The sequence below is a fragment of the Saimiri boliviensis genome, chromosome 11 (assembly GCF_048565385.1).
Source record: "Saimiri boliviensis isolate mSaiBol1 chromosome 11, mSaiBol1.pri, whole genome shotgun sequence".
Taxonomy (NCBI): Eukaryota; Metazoa; Chordata; class Mammalia; order Primates; family Cebidae; genus Saimiri; species Saimiri boliviensis.
Genome location: NC_133459.1, coordinates 44,219,747 through 44,241,837, shown reverse-complemented (window position 1 = coordinate 44,241,837; position 22,091 = coordinate 44,219,747). Strand labels below are relative to the sequence as shown.

At 42.4% G+C, this 22,091-nt stretch overlaps 1 protein-coding gene across 3 annotated transcripts in view; it reads left to right on the top strand.

The window, feature by feature from the left end:
- TESK2 (testis associated actin remodelling kinase 2) overlaps positions 1-22,091 on the top strand; it is a 165,022-nt gene that overhangs the window by 33,324 nt on the left and 109,607 nt on the right. For 2 of the 3 annotated variants that reach the window (XM_074380715.1, XM_010347426.3), the window contains exon 2: positions 2,674-2,978. In XM_074380715.1, the coding sequence (XP_074236816.1) occupies positions 2,757-2,978 (222 nt within the window). In that variant the 5' untranslated portion in view covers positions 2,674-2,756. Of the gene's footprint in view, positions 1-2,673; positions 2,979-22,091 lie in introns of those variants that run through there. The other variant, XM_010347430.3, reaches the window with a different exon arrangement.

Sequence of the window (22,091 nt, the reverse complement as noted above, 5' to 3'; positions counted from 1 at the left end):
CCGTGCTCAGCCTGTGTTTTATTTTTAAATTTCTATTTATATTTTAGATTCAGGAGGTATGGCAGATTTGTTACAACGGTATTGTGTAGTGCTGAGGTTTGGGCCTCTACTGATTCTATCACCCAGATAGTGAACATACACAATAGGAAGTTTTTTTAGCCCTTGCCTGCCTCCTTCCTTTTGGAACTCTCAGTGTCTGTTGTTTCCATCTTTATGTTCATGTGAACCCAAGATTTAGCTCCTGGTTATAACTGAGAACATGCGATATTTGGTTTTTTGTTTCTGCATTAGTTCACTTAGAATAATGGCTTTTAGCTGCATCTGTGTTGCTGCAAAGGACATGATTTCATTCTTTTTTGTGACTGCAAAGTTTTTGTCTTATAACCCTAAATTTTTTTTTGAGACAAGGTCTCGCTCTGTTGCCCAGACTGGCATACAGTGGCGCTGTCGTAGCTTGCTGCAGCCTCAAACTCCTGGAGTCAGGCAGTCTTCCTGCCTCAGCCACCTGTGTAGCTAGGACTACAGGTGTATGCCATCATGCCTAGCTAATTTTTACATTTTTTTCGTAGAGACAAGGTCTCACTATGTTGCTCTGGCTGGTCTCAAACTCCTGAGCTCAAGCGATCCTCTGGCCTTGGCCTCCCAAAGTGCTAGGATTACTGGTATGAGCTACTGCAGCCAGCCAACCCTAAATTTTTGTTCTTGTGGATGTAAATATTTGGTCTGGTGCTGATGCCATTTTTTAGCACCGATTTAATGGAAGAACTTAAATGTTTTGTTATTTGGGAACTCAGAGTATTCTTCCTTCTTTGAAGACCGTGGTAGAACTAGATTAAGCAAAAGTATTTAGGGAGATCTCATGGAACCTCAGGATGCAGTTAGGCCTTAAGAATTGGAGATTAGAGCAGAATAGGGAAATGTTTCCCCCCTGTAAATTGGCCTCAATCTCTTGGCTTCTGCCTTCCAGGCAGTATTGTAGAAAATGGCCTTGGCCAGCAGCTCCTGAGTTTACATGGCTTCCATTTTAGAAAGCTGCCATTGAGACTGGAATATCTTATTCCAATTGCAAATAGCCAGGAAGGTAACTGTGGTTGTACGCACTGGATACAGTGCTGACTTCTGGCAATGTCTAAGAAGGCAGACTCATGTTGTTAAGATGGCCCTGGGATTCTTGCCACTTTTCTTTGAGTTGCAGGGCTTGGTTGGAAGTGGTAGTGGTAAACTGGGTAGGTAGCCACCTCCTTTATGAAACTATTTCACTAATTGAGGAATCACAATGTTGTATTTTGCATAGAACCCTTAAAATTGAGTCTCATGGAAAAAAGTAGAAATAGGGAGAGACAGGCTAAAAGAAAAAGTAGGCTTGCCAGGCGCGGTGGCTCAAGCCTGTAATCCCAGCACTTTGGGAGGCCGAGGCGGGTGGATCACAAGGTCGAGAGATTGAGACCAACCTGGTCAACATGGTGAAACCCCGTCTCTACTAAAAATACAAAAAAAAAAAAAAAAATTAGCTGGGCATGGTGGCGCGTGCCTATAATCCCAGCTACTCAGGAGGCTGAGGCAGGAGAATTGCCTGAACCCAGGAGGCGGAGGTTGCGGTGAGCAGAGATCGCGCCATTGCACTCCAGCCTGGGTAACAAGAGCGAAACTCCGTCTCAAAAAAAAAAAAAAAAAAAAAAGAAAGAAAAGAAAAAGTAGGCTTATGCTTTATTCTTAGTTATGTACCAGATGGGATGGAGCCTTCTATAGTTACTTCTACTGGACTGTGCTGTTTCATCAACAGGGAATTTTTAGATTGCGTTTAGATATAGTTTTCCTTTTTAAAAATTATATAATATATAATTTTAAAGTCTCCTTGTAATCTTTGTTTTATGTATTTGGAATTAATTTTTCAAATAAAGAGAAAATTATATGAGGCTGTAAAGGGCATTGGTAAAAAGAAGCAGACAGGCTTTGCATTTTAATTTTTTTTTTTTTTTTTTTTTTTTGAGACAGTGTCTCACTCTGCTGCCCAGGCTGGAGTGCAGTGGCATGATCTTGGCTCGCTGCAACCTCTGCCTCCCAGGTCCAAATAAATAATAGAGTAGCTGAGATTATAGGTGCTTGCTACCATGCCTGGCTAATTTTTGTATTTTCAGTAGATATGGGGTTTCACTGTGTTGGCTAGGCTGGTCTCAAACTCCTGACCTCAAGTAATCCACCCTCCTCGGCCTCCGAAAGTGCTGGGATTACAGATGTGAGCCACTGTGCCCAGCCTCCATTTTAATTTTATCTCTGCCTTTTAGTGACTGATTTTTTTATCTCTCTGTGAAATGAGCATAATAATCCTTATATCATGGATTATCTGAGAATCAAATGTCATGATGTGTGTCAAGCTCTTATACTATGTTTCCTAGAAAGCAGGTGCTCAATGAATGATAGATATTATCATTGTTATTTTGTTACTTAGAATGTAATTGGTGATCTTTATGATATTCTACTCATGGCGAAGACTGACTGTATCTTGGGCTCTAAATATATCAGTGTTATTTGAGGGTAAAGACATAAAGCATTTTTTAGATCTGAAAACCGAGAACTAGAATGTGAAATGAAATATTTTTGCATTGAGCATGTAATGCTATGTATTTATTCATTAAATAATTTAAATGGAATTTTTTTTGATCTCTTGTTTAGTGTCAAACCAGAAAGGTGAAATTCAACAAAAATTTATGTGTGGAGTTCCTTCTTAAAAGAAGAAAAAGGTGATTACTGAGACTATGGATCGGAGCAAACGGAATTCAATTGCGGGATTTCCTCCACGTGTAGAGCGTCTTGAAGAGTTTGAAGGAGGTGGTGGAGGAGATGGAAATGTGAGCCAGGTCGGAAGAGTTTGGCCATCTTCATATAGAGCTCTTATAAGTGCCTTTTCCAGACTGACGCGTTTGGATGATTTCACCTGTGAAAAAATAGGGTCTGGCTTCTTTTCTGAAGTGTTCAAGGTGAGTGATACTTCAGCTTTTCTCATATTGTCTTGCTATGGTCACATTTACTGCAGGTTGATGGTCATGTTTAATTAGGATGTAGGATTTGCCTAATCAAAGTGCTGTAGATTGAACATTGTTCTAAATTCTCCTTTCAAGCTATTTATTAACCTACATTAAGATATTTTGTTTGAATCCCAAAAATAATATGTGCTGGTTAAAAATTCAAATTGTATAGGAGTCTCTTCCACCTCACCTTTACCTCTACCCACACATGTGTATATGTATCCACATACATTCTCTAGTAATAACCACTATTAACAATTTGGTGTGTATACTTCTGAACTCTGTGCTTATACATACATCATGCACATACCTTATATACATATATTAAGATTATATATATATACACCCACATACATAGTTTTTGTTTGCTTATCTTCAGTAAAATTGATAGTTGGGTATAGTGGCATGCATCTGTAGTCTGAGCTACTCAGGAGGCTCGCTTGAGGCTATGAGTTCAAGAGCAACCTGGACAACATAGCAAGGCTCTGTCTCAAAAAAACATGAGCCCTTAATGCTCTTAAGCGTTCATATTTCCCTAGTTCACACCCTCCCTCAGGAGGGTCTTTTCTTCTCTCAACAAATCCCAGTATTTCCTCTCTTATCCTTATTGTCAGTAATTAATGAATTGCTTCCTAATTCACTGAGAAAATTGAAGCAAGCGGAAGAGAACTTCCACAGACTCCCATTACTACAAATAGCTATCCACACACATCTTTACACAGTTATTTGGCCCTTACGCGTTGTGCTATGGATCAACTACCCATGCTCCTAAGTTCATTATTTCTGTTTATGTTGTACATCCCATTTCTACTTGCCTACTGATAGGCATTGCCTAAGAAATTCTCCCCTCTCTTTTCTGCATTGTATATTCACTACTAAGTATTCCCATTGGCATGTTAAAAAAATTATTTTAAGGAAAAAAAAACATTTTGGCTCTATTATTTATTTTATTTTGTATTTTGAGATGGAGTCTCACTCTGTCACCCAGGCTGGAATGCAGTGGTGCAATCTTGGCTCACTGCAACCTCTGCTTTCCAGGTTTAAGCAATTCTCCTGCCTCAGCCTCCCTAGTAGCTGGGATTACAGGCCCCACAACCACACCTGGCTAATTTTTATATTTTTAGTAGAGACAGGGTTTCACCATTTTGGCCAGGCTGGTCTCGAACTCCTGACCTCAAGTGATCCGCCCGCCTCAGCCTCCCAAAGTGCTGGGATTGCAGGCATGAGCCACTGTGCCCAACCTATTTTATTATTTTATTTTATTTTTTGAGACAGGGTCTTGCTCTGTCACCCAGGCTAGAGTGTAGTGTGGTGTGATCATGGCTCACTGCAGTCTTGACCTCCTTGGGCTCAGATGATTCTCCCACCATAGTCTCCAGAGTAACTGGAACTAAAGGTGCATGACACCATGCCCGGCTAATTTTTGTATTTTTTGGAGAGATGGGGTTTCACGTTGTTGCCCAGGCTATTCTCAAACTCCTGGGCTCAAGTGATCCACCTGCCTTGGCCTCCCAAAGTGTTGGGATTACAGGCAAGAGCCACCACACTCAGTCCCTATTGTTTCTTTTATTAATAACTATACTTTTCCATGTCTTTTATTTTTGGACCAAAACAGCTCCAAAACTGTCTCTACATACCTTCTCTAAAATACTTTTTATCGTAGTAAAATGTATATAACAAATTCATCATCTTAGTCATTTTTTAAGTGTACAATTCAGTGTCATTAATTAATTATATTTTGTACAACCATTGTACATTATACAATTGTACAACAATTGTATAATGTTGTACAACCATCCCCATTATCCTTTTCCGGAACTTCCTCATCATTCTAAGCAGAATCTCTGTATCCATGAAACATTAACTCACTAATTCTCCCTTCTGTAATTGTAAGTAGGTTCATTACCCAATGCACACAGCAAATCAATAAGGTGAAACACCAGGTTGCAGCAGAGAAAGGTTTAATCATAGGGCCACTGATGAGGAGATGGAGGGAAACCTCAAATCCATCTCTCTAGGAGTTTGGGGCTAAGGTTTTTAAGGGTTTTGGAGTGGGCCAAACTGTGGCAATTGTTTACTGGTTAAAGAGTACAGGGGAAGTCATAATATCTTCTATTCCACTTTCTGTTTTTATGAACTTGCTTATTCTAAGTATCTTATGTAAGTAGATTATATAATATTTATCCATTTGTGTCAGAGTTAATTCACTTAGCATAATGTTTTCAGGGTTATCCATGTTGTAGCATATATCAGAATTTCATTCTGGCTAATATTTTATTATATGTATATGTCATATTTTATCTGTTTGTTGATGGTGTTTCCACCTTTGGGCTATTGTGAATGATACTGCTATGAATATTGATATACAAGTATCTGTTTGGTTCTCTGCTTGGAGTTTTTTTGGGTATTTAGCAATAAATGGAATTGCTAAGTCGTATGAGTACTTCTATGTTTAACTTTAAGAAAATACTATGGTAAAATACATACAAAATTTACTATCTTGGCTGGGCATGGTGACTCACACGTGTGATCCCAGCAGTTTGAAAGGCCAAGGAGGGAGGATTGACTGAGCCCAGGAGTTTGGACCAGCCTGGGCAACATAATGAAACCCTGTCTCTGGGGAAAGAAAAAAACAAAACAAAAACGCATTTTTTTCTTACCATCTTAGTAGTTATGTAAGTATGTTAAGTACATACTTAACAGTTGTGTTACGTATGTACACATGGTTGTGCATCCAAACTCCAGAACTTTTTCATTTTGCAAAACTGAAACTCTGTACTCATTAAACAACTCCCCATTTCTCCATTCCCTCCAACCCCTGGCAACGACTATCCTACTTTATTTCTAAGAGTTTGACTACCCTAGGTATCTTTTATGTAAGTGAAAACATAGAGTATTTGTCTTTTTTTTTTTTTTTGACTGCCTTATTTCACTTAGTCAATCTATGTTTAATTTTTTGAAGACCCACCAAACTGTTTTCCATAGTGGTTGTGCCATGTTACAATTCTATCAGCAATACATAAGGATTCTAATTTCTCCACATGCTCACTGGCACTTATTTTTCTCTTTTTCTTTTTCATGATAGTCATCCTAATTGATGTGAAAAGTGGTGTCTCGTGGCTTTGATTTGCATTTTTCTAAATTACTGGTCATATTGAGCATCGTTTCGTGTGCTTATTGATCTTTTTTGTATATCTTCTTGGAGAAATGTGTATTTGAATCCTTTGCTCTTTTTTGAATTGTGTTGTATTTATTTATTTTCTATATAGGAAATATTTATCCCTTCCTAGATATATGATTTGCAAATATTTTTTTTTTTTTTTTTTTTTTTGAGACGGAGTTTCGCCCTTGTTACCCAGGCTGGAGTGCAATGGCGCGATCTCGGCTCACCGCAACCTCCGCCTCCTGGGCTTAGGCAATTCTCCTGCCTCAGCCTCCTGAGTAGCTGGGATTACAGGCACGTGCCACCATGTCCAGCTAATTTTTTGCAATTTTAGTAGAGACGGGGTTTCACTATGTTGACCAGGATGGTCTCGATCTCTCGACCTCGTGATCCACCCGCCTCGGCCTCCCAAAGTGCTGGGATTACAGGCTTGAGCCACCGCGCCCGGCGCAAATATTTTCTCACAAGTTGTAGTTTGTCTTTTTACTCCCTTGATGGCGTCATTGTTTGCACAGATGTAAAATTTGATTAAGTCCAATTAATTTTTTCTTTTGTTACCTTTGCTTTGTGTCAATCCAAGAAATCATTACCAAATCCAATATAATGAAGATTTGCCACAACGTTTTCTTCTAAGAGTTTATAGTTTTAACTCTTATATTTAGGTTATTGATCATTTTAAGTTAATTTTTCAATATGGTGTAAATAAGGGTCCAATTTCATTCTTTCGCCCTGGATACCAAGTTTTACAAGCACTATTTGTTGAAAAGACTGTTCATTTCCCAATGAATGGTTTTGGCACCCTTCATGTCACAGTCAACTGTGTTAGCAAGGGTTGATCTCTCTCTCTTTGTTTTTGTTTTTGTTTTTGTTTTTTTTTGAGACAGAGTCTCATTCTGTCACCTAGGCTGAGTGCAGTGGCGCTATCTCACTGCACCCTTGACCTCCCAGGCTCAAATTATCCTCCCACCTCAGCCTCACGAGTATGTGGGACTACAGGCACACACCACCATGCCTGGCTGATTTTCATATTTTTTTGTAGAGTTTTGGTTTCATGATGTTGCCTAGGCTGGTCTTGAACTCTTGGGCTCAAGTGATCAGCCTGCCTCTGCATCCCAAAGTGCTGGGATTACAGGTATGCACTGCTGTGCCCAGCCTCTTTCTTTTTCTTTTTCTTTTTCTTAGAGACAGGGTCTCACTTTGTCACCAGGCTGGAGTGTAATAGTGTGATCATAGCTTACTGCATTCTCAAACTCCTGGACTCAAGTGACTCTCCCATCCCAGCCTCCCAAGTAGCTGGGATTACAGGCATGTTACTGTCACGCTGGTCAATTTTAAAGTATTTTGTACAGATGGAATCTTGCTATGTTGCCCAGGCTGATCTTGAATTCCTGGGCTCAAATGATCCTCCTGCTTTAGCCTCCCAAAGTGCTGGCATGACAGGAATGAGCCACTGCATGCCACCATGTCTGGCTAATTTTTGTGTTTTTAGTAGAGACAGGGTTTCACCATGTTGGCCAGGATGATCTTCATCTCTTGACCTCGTGATCTGCCTGCCTCAACCTCCCGAAGTGCTGGAATTACAGGCATGAGCCCCTGTGCCCCGCCAAATATTTTTTCATAAACTTACTTGCCATCTGTATATTTTACTTGGAGATATGTCTGTTCAATTTTTTAAATCAGGTTGGTTTCTTTTTTTTTTAGACAGGGTCTCACTGTGTTGCCCAGGCTGGAGTGCAGTGGTGTGGTCATGGCTCACTGAAGCCTTGTACTACCAGGCTCAAGTGATCCTTCCACCTTAGCCTCCTGAGTGGCTGAGAGTACAAGCATGCATTAGCATGCTTGGCTAATTTTTGTACTTTTTGTAGATATGAGATCTCTACAAAAAAAAAAACGTTGAGTCTTCCTATCCATGAACATGAACTATCTCTCCATTTTATATAGTTCTTCTTTGATGTCTTTCATCATCAGAGTTTTGTGTTTTTTCTCATATAGATCCTGTAAATACAGTCATAATGACATTTCAAACAATGATGGACTGCATATAAAATGGTGGTCCTATAAGGTTATTATAGAGATGGGAAATTCCTGTGGCCTAGTGACATTTTGTACCTGTTGTAACATCATAGTGCAATATGTTACTCATGATAGTGGTATTGAGGGTGCTACTAAACCTACTACAGTGCCAGCTATATAAAGTATAGCACATACAATTAGGTACAGAACATAATACTTGATTATGATAATAATTGACTATGTTAATGGTTTCTATATACTATATTATACTTTTAATTGTTATTTTAGAGTGTTCTCCTTCTACTTATTTTAAAAAAAGTTAACTACAAAACAGCCTCAGGCAGGTCCTCTAGGAGATATTCCAGAAGAAGGCATTTTTATCATAGGATATGTTAGCTCCATGTGTGTTATTGTTCCTAAGACCTTCTGGTGAGACAAGATGTGGACATGGGTGACAGTGATATTGATGATCCTGACCCTCTGTAGGCCTGGGCTAATGTGTGCGTTTGTGTCTTAATTTTTTATTTTATTTTATTTTTTGAGACGGAGTTTCGCTCTTGTTACCCAGGCTGGAGTGCAATGGCGTGGTCTCGGCTCACCGCAACCTCCGCCTCCTGGGTTCAGGCAATTCTCCTGCCTCAGCCTCCTGAGTAGCTCAGATTACAGGCATGTGCCACCATGCCCAGCTACTTTTTTGTATTTTTACTAGAGACGGGGTTTCACCATGTTGGTCAGGCTGGTCTTGAAATCTCGACCTCAGGTGATCCACCCGCCTCGGCCTCCCAAAGTGCTGGGATTACAGGCTTGAGCCACCGCGCCCAGGCTGTGTCTTAATTTTAACATAAATGTTTAAAGAGTAAAAAAAAATTTTTTCAATAGAAAAAACATACAGAAGGCCAGGCGTGGTGGCTCACGCCTGTAATCCAAGCACTTTGGAGGCCAAGGCAGGCGGATCACCTGAGGTTGGGATTTCAAGACCAGCCTGACCAACATGGTAAAACCCCATCTTTAAAAAAAAAAAAAAAGAAAAGAAAAAAAGAAAAAACGTACAGAATAAAGAAAGAAAATATTTTTCTACAGCTTGGTACAATGGGTTTTTGTTTTAAGCTGATTGTTACTGTGAAAGAATCAAGCAATTATGTTTTTTAAATTTCATTCTGTTTTGTTTTTGAGGTAGATCTCACTTTGTCACCTAGGCCAGAATGCAGTGGTACAACCTTGGCTCACTGCACCCTTGAACTCCTGGGCTCAGGAGATCCTTCTGCTTCAGTCTCGAGTATCTGGGACTATGGGGATACTACTGTGCCTGGCTAATGTTTAAAATTATTTGTAGAGTTGAGGTCTCACTATGTTTCTCAGGCTGGTCTCTAACTCCTGGGCTTATGTGATCCTCCTACCTTGGCCTTCCAAAGTGCTGGGATTATAGGTGTGAACCACTGTACCTGGCTGAGGTCCCCATTAAAAAAAATCACACTTAACACAAATTTATGTTTTATTTCAAAGGATATCCTTTTTTCTTTTTTTTTTTTTTGAGATGGAGTCTTGCTCTGTCACCAGGCTGGGGTGCAGTGGCATGATATCAGCTTACTGCAACCTCTGCCTCCTGGGTTCAAGCGATGTGCTTGTCTCGACCTCCTGAGTAGCTGGACCTACAGGCGCACACCAGCATGCCCAGCTTATTTTTCTATTTTTAGTAGAGATGGGTTTTACTGTGTTGGCTAGGATGGTCTTGATCTCTGTCTCTCTTTTTTTTTTTTTTAAAGACAGGGTTTCACCATGTTGGTCAGGCTGGTCTCAAACTCCTGGCCTCAGGTGATCCACCTGCCTTAGACTCACAAAGTGCTAGAATTACAGGTTTGTGCCATTGTGCCTGGCCTCCTTTTTCCTTTTTTGTTTGTTTCTTTTGTTTTTTGAGATAGAGTTTCGCTCTTGTTACCCAGGCTGGAGTGCAATGGCGCAGTCTTGGCTCACCGCAACCTCCACCTCCTGGGTTCAGGCAATTCTCCTGCCTCAGTCTCCTGAGTAGCTGGGATTACAGGCACGTGCCACCATGCCCAGCTAATTTTTTGTATTTTTAGTAGAGACGGGGTTTCACCATGTTGACCAGGATGGTCTTGATCTCTTGACCTCGTGATCCACCCGCCTCGGCCTCCCAAAGTGCTGGGATTACAGACTTGAGCCACCGCGCCTGGCTCCTTTTCCCTTTTTTAAACTAGCTGTTGTTTATTGGTAAATGGAAAGCTTAAAAAATGGATTCTGGAGACAGGGGTATAGCTGTGAAATCCCTTTGGTTTTGCCCCGAACCTGCCTTAGGGAAGTTTGACTTTGTATATTTGCCATACCTGCTGATAGCTTCACCCTGGACAGAAACTGACAGTCAAATAATTACTCTTTGATTGTACTGATTATCTACTATTTATATGCATTTTATAGTTCATTGTTTTCTATCATTGTTACTTTCTTTTGCTTACTTTCTTGGGCCTATATTTTTGTTTTTCTAGGATCTGGAATTTTATTCTTATCTCAGTTTTTCCTAATATTTCATATTTCCTAATATATGCATTTAAGCTTTAATATTTCCTGTTTTATTTTATTTTTTTGAGACAGAGTTTCACTTTTGTTGCCCAGGCTGGAGTGCAGTGGTGTGATCTTGGCTCACTGCAACCTCGGCCTCCCAGGTTCAATCGATTCTCCTGCCTCAGCCTCCCGAGTAGCTGGGATTATAGGCATGAACCACCATGGCTAATTTTGTATTTTTGGTAGAGATGGGATTTTGTCATGTTGGCCAGGCTGGTCTCGAACTCCTGACCTCAGGTAGTCCACCCACCTCGACCTCCCAAAGTGCTAGGATACAGATGTGAGCCACTGTGCCTGACCTACAGTAGTGATGTTATCTTAGGAGCAGTTGGGGGAAGTTAAAAATCTTGTAACCTCTGGCTACATGACTCCTGAACCATAATTCTAACTGTGTGGCCAGTCTGTTACTTTTATAAAGGCAGTTTCATCCTAAGCAAAGAGGGGATTAGTTTCCTGAAGGGACTATTACCATCTTTTTTTTCAAGTTAAACCATGAACTAAAGTCTTCCCATAGTTAGCTTGGCTTATGCCCAGATATGGGCAGGGGCAGTTAGCTTGTGTGGTTAGAAGCAAGATGGAATCAGCGATGTTAGATTTTTTTAACAGTTACAATTTTGCAAAGGCCATTTCATTTTCTCTAGGAGTTATTTTATTCAAGGTTGTGGTTATCGGCTGGGTGTAGTGGCTCAAGCCCGTAATCCAAGCACTTTGGAGGCCAAGGCGGGCGGATCACCTGAGGTCAGGAGTTCAAGACCAGCCTGACTAACATGGTGAAACCCCGTCTTAAAAAATATAAAAATTAAAAAATAAAAAATAAAAAGGTTGTGGTTATGTTCCAATATGTTGAGCTCAGTTTTGTCTCTGCTGGGGTCAAATAGATATTGGATCTGAACCTAAATGCTTTATTTTTATTTTTTGGCTCAGTCTTTCTGTATAATATGTATGGTTCAAATTTGAATCCTAAACCTGAATCTCATAGTTAGTTGGTTGTTATTCTTCATTCGAGGCAATAGGGATAGCATTATCCCACCATGAATACCTATTACAAAATAGGAGAAAGCTAGTTAAATGTATTTTGTGATATTTTAGAAAGTAATTATTTAATTTTCTTTTTTTTTGACTTGGAGTTTTACTTTGTCAACCTGGCTGGAGTATAGTGGCACAATCTTGGCTCACTGCAACCTCTGCCTCCCAGGTTCAAGCAATTTTCCTGCCTCAGCCTCCTGAGTAGCTGGGATTACAGGCACCTGCCATTATGCCTAGCCAATTTTTTTCGTGTTTTTAGTAGAGATGGGGTTTCATCATGTTGGCCAGGCTGGTCTTGAACTCCTGACCTCGTGATTTGCCTGCCTCAGACTCCCAAAGTGCTGAGATTACAGGTGTGAGCTACTGGGCCCAGCCATAATTATTTAATTTTACGGTGAAAACATTATCATTGGGAAAGGGAGGAATGGGTCTGTTTATTTTTGTTTACATGCACAAAATTATATGCACAAAATTAGCTGTGCATGTAATATAGTCTGATACAGTATTTCGTAAACTATAGCCCTTGGACCAATGTTTTGGAAATAAAGTTTTATTGGGACACATCTGCACTCATTGAGTACTTATAAGAGATCATATGGCCCTCAAAGCCTTTTTTTTTTTTTTTTTTTTTTTTTTTTAATAGAGTCTCACTTTTGTCACACAGGCTGGAGTGCGTGTCATGATCATAGCTCACTGTAACTTTGAACTCCTGAGCTCAAGGGATCCTCCCATCTTAGCTTCCCAAGTAGATAGGAATACAGGCATGTGCCACCACACCCAGCTAATTTTTAAATTTTTCTGTAGAGACAGGGTATCGCTGTGTTGCCTAGGCTGGTATCAAACTGCCGCCTCAAGCAATCCTCTCACCTTGGCTTCTCAAAGCATTGAGATTACAGGCAGAAGCCACTGTACCTGGCCTTCAAAACATAAGATATTTACTGTTTTACCCTTTACAGAAAAAGTTGCCAACTCTTGATCTAATAGTTACAGTACACAGCTAGGTGATGTTTAGTTTTTATCTTTGATTACAAAGTACAGATGATTATTGAGCTTTAAAGGTCAGGTTAAATAAAAAGTGTATCAGTGGTAATAAAAGGAAATATTTGACTTGTAGTGTAGGAGATACAAATTGTGCAGGTAACTTAAGGACTTTTAGTTGTCCTAGATAGCAAAATAAAGATTGGTTGATGGATTACTTTACATTTAGAGTGTGGATTTATGTAGTTTATTTGTATTCCTCTTTTTTTTTTTTTTTTTTTTTATTTTTTAATTTGAGATGGAGCTTGCTCTGTCACCCAGGTTGGAGTGCAGTGGTGTGATCTTAACTCACTGCAAACTCCACCTCCTCGGTTCAAGCGATTAGCCTGCCTCAGCCTCCCAAGTAGCTGGGACCACAGGCTTGTGCCACCATGTTCAGCTAATTATTATTATTATTTTTTGAGACAGAGTCACTCTGTCACCAGGCACCAGGCTGGAGTGCAGTGGCGCGTTCTCAGCTCACTGCAACCTCCGACTGCCAGGTTCAAGCAATTCTCCTGCCTTAGTCTCCCGAGTAGCTGGAACTATAGACATGCCACGACGCCCAGCTAATTTTTTGTATTTTTTAGTACAGACGGAGTTTCACCATGTTGGCCTGGATGGTCTTGATCTCTTGACCTCATGATCTGCCCGCCTCGGCTTCCCAAAGTACTGAGATTACAGGTGTGAGCCACCGCGCCCGGCCTCAGCTAATTATTTTTTTTTTGTATTTTTTAGTAGAGACGGGTGCCATGTTGGCACCTTCGCCATGTTGGCCAGGCTGGTCTTGAACTCCTGACCTTAAGTGATCCTCCTGCCTTAACCTCCCAAAGTGCTGGGATTATAGATGTGAGCCACCACCCCTAGCCAGTTTATTTGTCTTCCTTTAAAATAATTTAGTTTTGGAATTTAGGATCATCTAGTCATCCTTAAAAAATAGACCTTAGTTGGCCGGGCACAGTGGCTTACACCTGGAATCCCAGCACTTTGGGAGGCCGAGGCAGGCAAATCACAAGGTCAGAAGTTCAATACCAGCCTGGCCAATATGTTGAAACCTCGTCTCTACTAAAGATACAAAAAACAAAATTAGCCAGGTATGGTGGCACACACCTGTAATCCCAGCTACTTGGGGAAGCTGAGGCAGGGGAATCTCTTCAGGCCGGAAAGCGGAGGTTGCTGTGGGCCGAGATCATGCTGTTGTACTCGAGTCTGGGCGATGGGGTGAGACTCCATCTCAAAAAAAGAAAATGAGAACAGTTTGAATGTTAGGGAAATCTGTTTAGGGAAGAGCTGAAGTATGTTTAAGTGTGAGTGGCACATGTGTGTGCATTTGTGAGAGAAGGTAAAAGCAAATGGCATAATTATGCCAGCCTCTACCCTCTAGGAAATGGAAAAGCTTTTCAGCTGCAGTGTAGCAGTAGCTGACAATCTGTTTAATGTTTCAGATTAGGAGTGCTTCTGTTGTTAAAGGATGTCAGAAAGAAAAAAGGCTGGTTCTGTTGGGATACAGTGAAAGGCTCTTGCTTTCTTTTTATAATAGTCCTAGTTTTGTTTGGGAGTATAATTGGAAACTTCCTTGAAAGTCTCCTACCTTGAAATCTTGTAAAAAAAAAAAAAGATTGTTCTAGTCTCATGAGATAACTCAAGTACACTTCATTATCTATGAGATAAATCTGTTGGTATGTATCATGAAAAGTGTAAAACCTGGAATCTCATCCCAGAACGAAGTGTCAATATAAATTAAAAACAACAACAACAAAAAAAAAAAACAGCTTTAGTGAGAAATAATTCACATACTATAAAAGTCTCTCTTTAAAAATGAACAATTTTGCCAGGAACGGTGGCTCACGCCTGTAATCCCAGCACTTTGGGAGGCCAAGGCAGGTGGATTAGTTGAGGTCAGAGTTTGAGAGCAGCCTGGCTAACATGGTAAAACCCCATCTCTACTAAAAATATAAAATACAAAAATTAGCCGGGCATGGTAGCACACACCTGTAATTCCAGCTACTCAGGACACTTAAGCAGGAGAATCACTTGAACCCAGGAGGTGGAGGCTGCAGTGAGCCGAGATTGCACCACTGCATTCCAGCCTGGTCAATAAAGCGAGACTGTCTCGAAAAAAAAAAGCAATTTGGCTGGGTGCAGTGGTTCACGCTTGTAATCCCAGCACTTTGGGAGGCTGAGGCAGAAGGGTTGCTTGAGGCCAGCAGTTCAAGACCAGCCTAGGCAACATAGCAAGACTGTCTCTATTAAAAAACAACAGGCTAGGCATGGTGGCTCACCCCTGTAATCCCAGCACTTTGGGAGGCTGAGGTGGGTGGATCACCTGAGGTCAGGAGTTCGAGACCAGCCTGACCAACATGGCGAAACCCCATTTCTACTAAAAATACAAAATTAGCCAGGCATGGTGGTGGGCACCTGTAGTCCCAGCTACTCAGGTGGTTGAGGCAGGAGAATCGCTTGAATCTGGGAGGCGGAGGTTGCAGTGAGCCGAGATTGCACCAACTGCATTCCAGCCTGGGCAATAGAGGGAGACCCTGTCTCAAAAAACAGAAAAACACAACATCAAAGCAATATTACCACAAATGTAGTGGTTTAAAAGAGCACGTTTTTTTTATGTCTGTTTCTCTAGGTAAAGAGTCCCAGTCTGACTTAACTGGATTGCCTTCTTCAAGGTCTCTCAAAGCTTTAGTCAGGGTGTCAGCCAGAGCTACTCTCTCATGTGAAGTTCAGCTGGGGAAGGATCTGCTACTAACTTCATGTGGTTGTTGGAAGCATTCAGTTCCTTGCAGGCCACTGAACTGAGGGCCTCAAGTTCTCGATGAAGGCTGCCTTCAGTCCCTTGCCATTATGGCCTTTTGACTTTGACAGCACATAATGTGGTTGCCTGATTCATTAAAGTCAGAAAATGAGAGTGTCAGGAATCTCACTCTGTCACCTGCAGTGGTGTGATCTCCACTCACTGCAGCCTCAACCACCTGGACTCAAGTGATCCTCCTACTTCAGCCTCCCAAGTAGCTGGGACCACAGGCACATGCCACCACACCCAGCTAATTTTTATATTTTTTTGTAGAGATAGGGTTTCACCATGTTGCCCAGGTTGGTCTCAGACTCCAGAACTCAAGTGATCTGCCCACCTCAGTCTCCCAAAGTACTGGGATTATAGGCATGAGCCACCACACCTAGCCCTACAGTTAATTTTTTTTTTTTTTTTTTTTTTTTTTTTTGAGACGGAGTTTCACTCTTGTTACCCAGGCTCGAGTGCAATGGCACGATCTTGGCTCACCGCAACCTCCGCCTCCTGAGTTCAGGCAATTCTCCTGCCTCAGCCTCCTGAGTAGCTGGGATTATAGGCACGCGCCACCATGCCCAGCTAATTTTTTGTATTTTTAGTAGAGACGGGGTTTCACCATGTTGACCAGGATGGTCTCGATCTCTTGACCTCGTGATCCACCCGCCTCGGCCTCCCAAAGTGCTGGGATTACAGGCTTGAGCCACCGCGCCCTGCCCCTACAGTTAATTTTTAAACAAATGTTTTTGATTTAGGTTAAAATCACCTTTGCCTTTTTTTTTTTTGAGACAGGATCTTGCTCTGTCACCCAGGCTGGAGTGCAGAGGCATGATCACAGCTCACTGCAGACTTGACCTCTCGGGCTCAAGCAGTCGTCCCACTTCAGCCTCCCAGATAGCTGGGACTACAGGCACTTGCCATCACACTCGGCTAATTAAAAATTTTTTTTGGTAGAGATGGTCTCGCTATGTTGCTCAGGCTACCATATTGTGTTGGTTAGAAGGAAGTCACAGATTCTGCTTATCTTTAAGGGGAGGAGGGCTATACAACAGCATGAACACTAGGAAGTGGGAACCATGGGAGCAACCTAGAGTCTGTAACCACACACAGATGACAGTGGGAGTACAAAAAGAACATAATCTAATTTGAGGAGGGAGATGATCTTCCTGAGAAAGTGAAGTTTAAACTGAGACCTGCAGAGTACTTAGCAATTAGCCAGGTGACATTTCATTACAAAAGGAGTAGGTTGGAGATAAGCATTCTAGGCAGAAGAAACAGTCTGTTCATAGGCTTAGATGAGTGAAGTCTGAGGTGCAACTGAGGGTCTGAAAGAAGTCCAGGATGGCCAGAGCAGATGGTGAAGGAGAGACTGGTGATTGATGAAATGATGTTGCAGAGGTAAGCAGAGGCTTGTTGTTGAAGATCTCATCATTTATAGAGGTCCTCAGGGAGAAGGATTTGGGACTTTATCTTACAGGACTTGCTTTTAAGCAGGGCATAATGTGTTCTGTCTGATATTCTTTCTAAAAAGATTGCTCTGATTGCAAGACATCAAATGAATTGGAGAGGGTAAGAATAGATTCAGTTTGTTAGTGGTCCAGTTGAAAGATGTGATGTGATTTGTGTATCACAGGTGGGGTAGGGGGCTTGGCAGTGAGGATGGAAAAAAGTGAAATTATTTGAAATATTAAACATATTTTAAATTTTACCAATTTTTTTTTCTTGAGATGGAGTCTCACTCTGTCACATAGGCTGAGGTGTAGTGGTATGATCTTGGCTCACTACAACCTCCGCCACCTGGGTTCAAGCAATTCTCCTGCCTCAGCCTCCCTAGTAGCTGGGATTACAGGTGCGTGCCACCATGTCTGGCTAATTTTTGTATTTTAGTAGAGACAGGGTTTTACCATGTTGGCCAGGCTAGTCTTGAACTCTCGACCTCAAGTGATCCACCTGCCTCGGCCTCCCAAAGTTCTGGGATTACAGGCGTGCACTACCTCACCTGGGTAAAATTTACCAATTTAAATAAGCTTGTAAAAATTTAGAGATATTAGGCCGGGCGCAGTGGCTCACGCCTGTAATCTCAGCACTTTGGGAGGCCGAGGCAGGTGGATGATGAGGTCAAGAGATCAAGACCATCCTGGTCAACATGGTGAAACCCCGTCTCTACTAAAAATACAAAAAATTAGCTGGGGGGCCGGGCGCGGTGGCTCAAGCCTGTAATCCCAGCACTTTGGGAGGCCAAGGCGGGTGGATCACGAGGTCGAGAGATCAAGACCATCCTGGTCAACATGGTGAAACCCCGTCTCTACTAAAAATACAAAAAACTAGCTGGGCGTGGTGGCGCGTGCCTGTAATCCCAGCTACTTAGGAGGCTGAGGCAGGAGAATTGCCTGAACCCAGGAGGCGGAGGTTGCGGTGAGCCGAGATCGCCACCATTGCACTCCAGCCTGGGTAACCAGAGTGAAACTCCGTCTCAAAAAAAAAAAAAAAAAAAAAAAAAAAAATTAGCTGGGCACAGTGGTGCGTGCCTGTAATCCCAGCTACTCAGGAGGCTGAGGCAGGAGAATTGCCTGAACCCAGGAGGCGGAGGTTGCGGTGAGCCGACATCGCGGCCATTGCACTCTAGCCTGGGTAACAAGAGCGAAACTTAGTCTCAAAAAAAAAAAAAAAAAAAAAAATTGAGAGAGATTTAGAGCGTGGTATCTGTAGCATTTGGTGAATGGCTGATGTGATGTTGAAGGAAAAGAAGATTGAAAGATGATTTTAAGTTTGAGCAATGATGTTTAAATCCTGAAGGAAAAGCACATTTGATGATTTCAGATTTGTACTAAAGTGTGAGGTACTTATGGGTCCTCCACATGAAAATGATCAACAAATAATTGCTTATACAAATCTGGAGCTCAGAAGACAGATCTGGCTTGGAAATGCAGTGTGTTTTTTTTGTTTTGTTTTGTTTTTTGAGACGGAGTTTCACTCTTGTTACCCAGGCTGGAGTGCAATGGCGCGATCTCGGCTCACCGCAACCTCCGCCTCCTGGGTTCAGGCAATTCTCCTGCCTCAGCCTCCTGAGTAGCTGGGATTACAGGCACGCGCCACCATGCTCAGCTAATTTTTTGTATTTTTAGTAGAGACGGGGTTTCACCATGTTGGCCAGGGTGGTCTCGATCTCTTGACCTTGTGATCCACCCGCCTTGGCCTCCCAAAGTGCTGGGATTACAGGCTTGAGCCACCGCGCCCGGCTATTTTTTTTTTTTTTTTTTTTTTTTGAGATGAGGTCTTACTCTGTCACCCAGGCTGGATTGCAGTGGCGGGATCATGGCTCACTGCAACCTGGAAATGTAGTTTTTTTTTTTTTTTTTTTTTGAGACAGAGTTTCGCTCTTGTTACCCAGGCTGGAGTGCAATGGCGCGATCTCGGCTCACTGCAGCCTCCACCTCCTGGGTTCAGGCAATTCTCCTGCCTCAGCCTCCTGAGTCGCTGGGATTACAGGCATGCGCCACCATGCCCAGCTAATTTTTTGTATTTTTAGTAGAGACGGGGTTTCACCATGTTGGCCAGGGTGGTCTTGATCTCTTGACCTTGTGATCCACCCGCCTCGGCCTCCCAAAGTGCTGGGATTACAGGCTTGAGCCACTGTGCCCGGCCCGAAATGTAGTTTTAAGAGCCATTAAAATGGAGTAATTGAGCCATGCTCAGTGGCTTGCATCTGTAATCTTGGCAGTTTGGGAGGCTGATGTGGCAGGATTGCTTGAGGACAGAAGTTTGAGAGTAGCCTGGACAATGTGATGAGACATGCCATTTCTTAAAAACATACACACATGGCTGACTGTGGTGGCTCATGCCTGGAATCCCAGCATTTTCGGAGGTCGAGGTGGATAAAACACCTGAGGTCAGGAGTTCAAGACCAGTCTGTCCAAGATGGCGAAAACCCATCTCTACTAAAAATACAAAAATTAGCTAGGCATGGTGGCAGATGCCTGTAATCCCAGCTGCTCAGGAGGCCGAGGCAGGAGAATCACTTAAACCTGGGAGGTGGAGGGTGCAGTGAGCTGAGATTGCACCATTGCACTCCAGCCTTGGCACAGAGTGAGTCCCTGTCTCAAAAAAAGCTCAAAAAACAAAAAATAAAACATATACACACACACGCTAGGCCAGGCACAGTGGCTTACACCTGTAATTCCAGCACTTTGGGAGGCTGAGGTGGGTGGATCACCTGAGGTAAAGAGTTTGAGACCAGCCTGGCCAACGTGGTAAAACTCCCATTTCTACTAAAAATTCAAAATAATTAGCTGGATGTGGTGGCAGGTACCTGTAATCCCAGCTACTTGTGAGGCTGAGGCAGGAGAATTGCTCGAACCCAGGAGGCAGAGGTTGCAGTGAGCTGAGATTGTGCCATTGCATTCCAACTTGGGTGACAAGAGCGAAACTCCATCTCAAAAACAAAAAACAGAACACACACACACACACACACACACACACACACAACAACAGTAGAGTAACTGAAGCCATGGATATAAATGAGATTATACAAGGTCTGGAAATAGACCAAAAATAGAAGAGGGCCTGGGACCAAGCATTGAGAAACTCCAACATTTAAGAGTGAATAACAGGCCGGGCGCGGTGGCTCAAGCCTGTAATCCCAGCACTTTGGGAGGCCGAGGTGGGTGGATCACGAGGTCGAGAGTTCGAGACCATCCTGGTCGACATGGTGAAACCCTGTCTCTACTAAAAATACAAAAAAAAAATTAGTTGGGCATGGTGGCTCGTGCCTGTAATCCCAGCTACTCAGGAGGCTGAGGCAGGAGAATTGCCTGAACCCAGGAGGTGGAGGCTGCAGTGAGCCGAGATCGCGCCATTGCACTCCAGCCTGGGTAACAAGAGTGAAACTCCGTCTCAAAAAAAAAAAAAAAAAAAAGAGTGAATAAAGGAAGGAAAAACTGGCAAAGGAACCTCAATAGGAGTAGCAAGAGAGAGGAGAGAACCAGTGTGTGTATATGTGCATCTGTGTTAGTGAATGAGTGAAAAAGAGAGACTTGATAAAGAAATATGAACCTAAGATAAGCACAAAATTTGTGTTCTTTTAGCTGTACTGTATAACAATATCCACCTTGTAGTGTTACAGAGATCAAATGAAACATATACAGCACTTTGTGCAACGCCTAGTACACCAAGGAAATAACAACTTCTATTTTTGATGTATTGTCTCTCAGTTTTACATGGCAGTTCAAATTTGATCTTAGGTCAGCCCAGTATTTTTTTTTTCTTCTTTTTTTGGAGACAGAATCTTGCTCTCTGACCTCGGCTGGAGTGCACTGGTGCGATTGTGGCTCACTGCAGTCTCTGCCTCCCAGGTTCAAGTGACTCTCATGCCTCAGCCTCCTGGGTAGCTGGGAATACAGGCATGCACCACCACGCCCAGATAATTTTTTTTTTTTTTTTTTTTTGAGATGGAGTTTTGTTTTTGTTGCCCAGGCTGGAGTGCAATGGCATGCAACCTCTGCCTCCTAGGATAAAACAATTCTCCTACCTCAACCTCCTGAGTAGCTGGGATTACAGCCTCCTGAGTAGCTGGGATTACAGGCATGCATTACCACGCCCAGATAATTTTGTATTTCTAGTAGAGATGGGATTTCTTCACATTGGTCAGGCTGGTCTCGAACTCTCAACCTCAGGTGATCCATCCACCTTGTCCTCCCAAAGTACTGGGATTATAGGCATGAGCCATAGCTCCCGACTGTTTTTTTTTTTTAATTTTTTAATTTTTAGTAGAGATGGGTTTTTACCATGTTGGCCAGGCTGGTCTTGAACTCCTAGCCTCAAGTGATTCACCCACCTTGACCTCCCAAAGTGTTGGGATTACAGGCGTGAACCACCGCACCCAGCCCCCAGCCCCACTATTTTTTAGATGTGATTTTATTTTTGATGATTATATGAAATGATATGCCTTGTTTTCTTACCATTATCATATTTTTCCTAGCATGATTGATCATTCCCTCCTTTGTGCCTTCTGTCTGTTTTACACAGACTTTTATTGGAGCAATGATACCTTTTCTTGGGGGGGCCTTGGCCAGATGCAGTGGCTCACGCCTGTAATCCCAGCACTTTAGGAGGCAGAGGTGGGGGATCACATGAAGCCAGGAGTTTGAGACCAACCTGGCCAACATGGTGAATCCCCATCTCTACAAAATGGTGTATTGGTGCATGTCTATAATCGCAGCTACTCCAGAGGTGAGGAATGCGAATCATTTGAGGCGGAGGTTGCTGTGAGCCAAGATCATGCCACTGTACTCCAGCCCAGGTGACCTAGCAATATAATCTGTCTCAAAAAAAAAGAAAAGTTTCTTTTTTCTCCAGCCCAAGCTGGAGTGCAGTGGCACAATTTTAGCTTACTGTAACCTGGAACTCCTAGGCTCAAGTGATCCTCCTGCCTCAGCCTCTTGAATGGCTAGGACTACAGGCATGTACCACCAGCATGCCT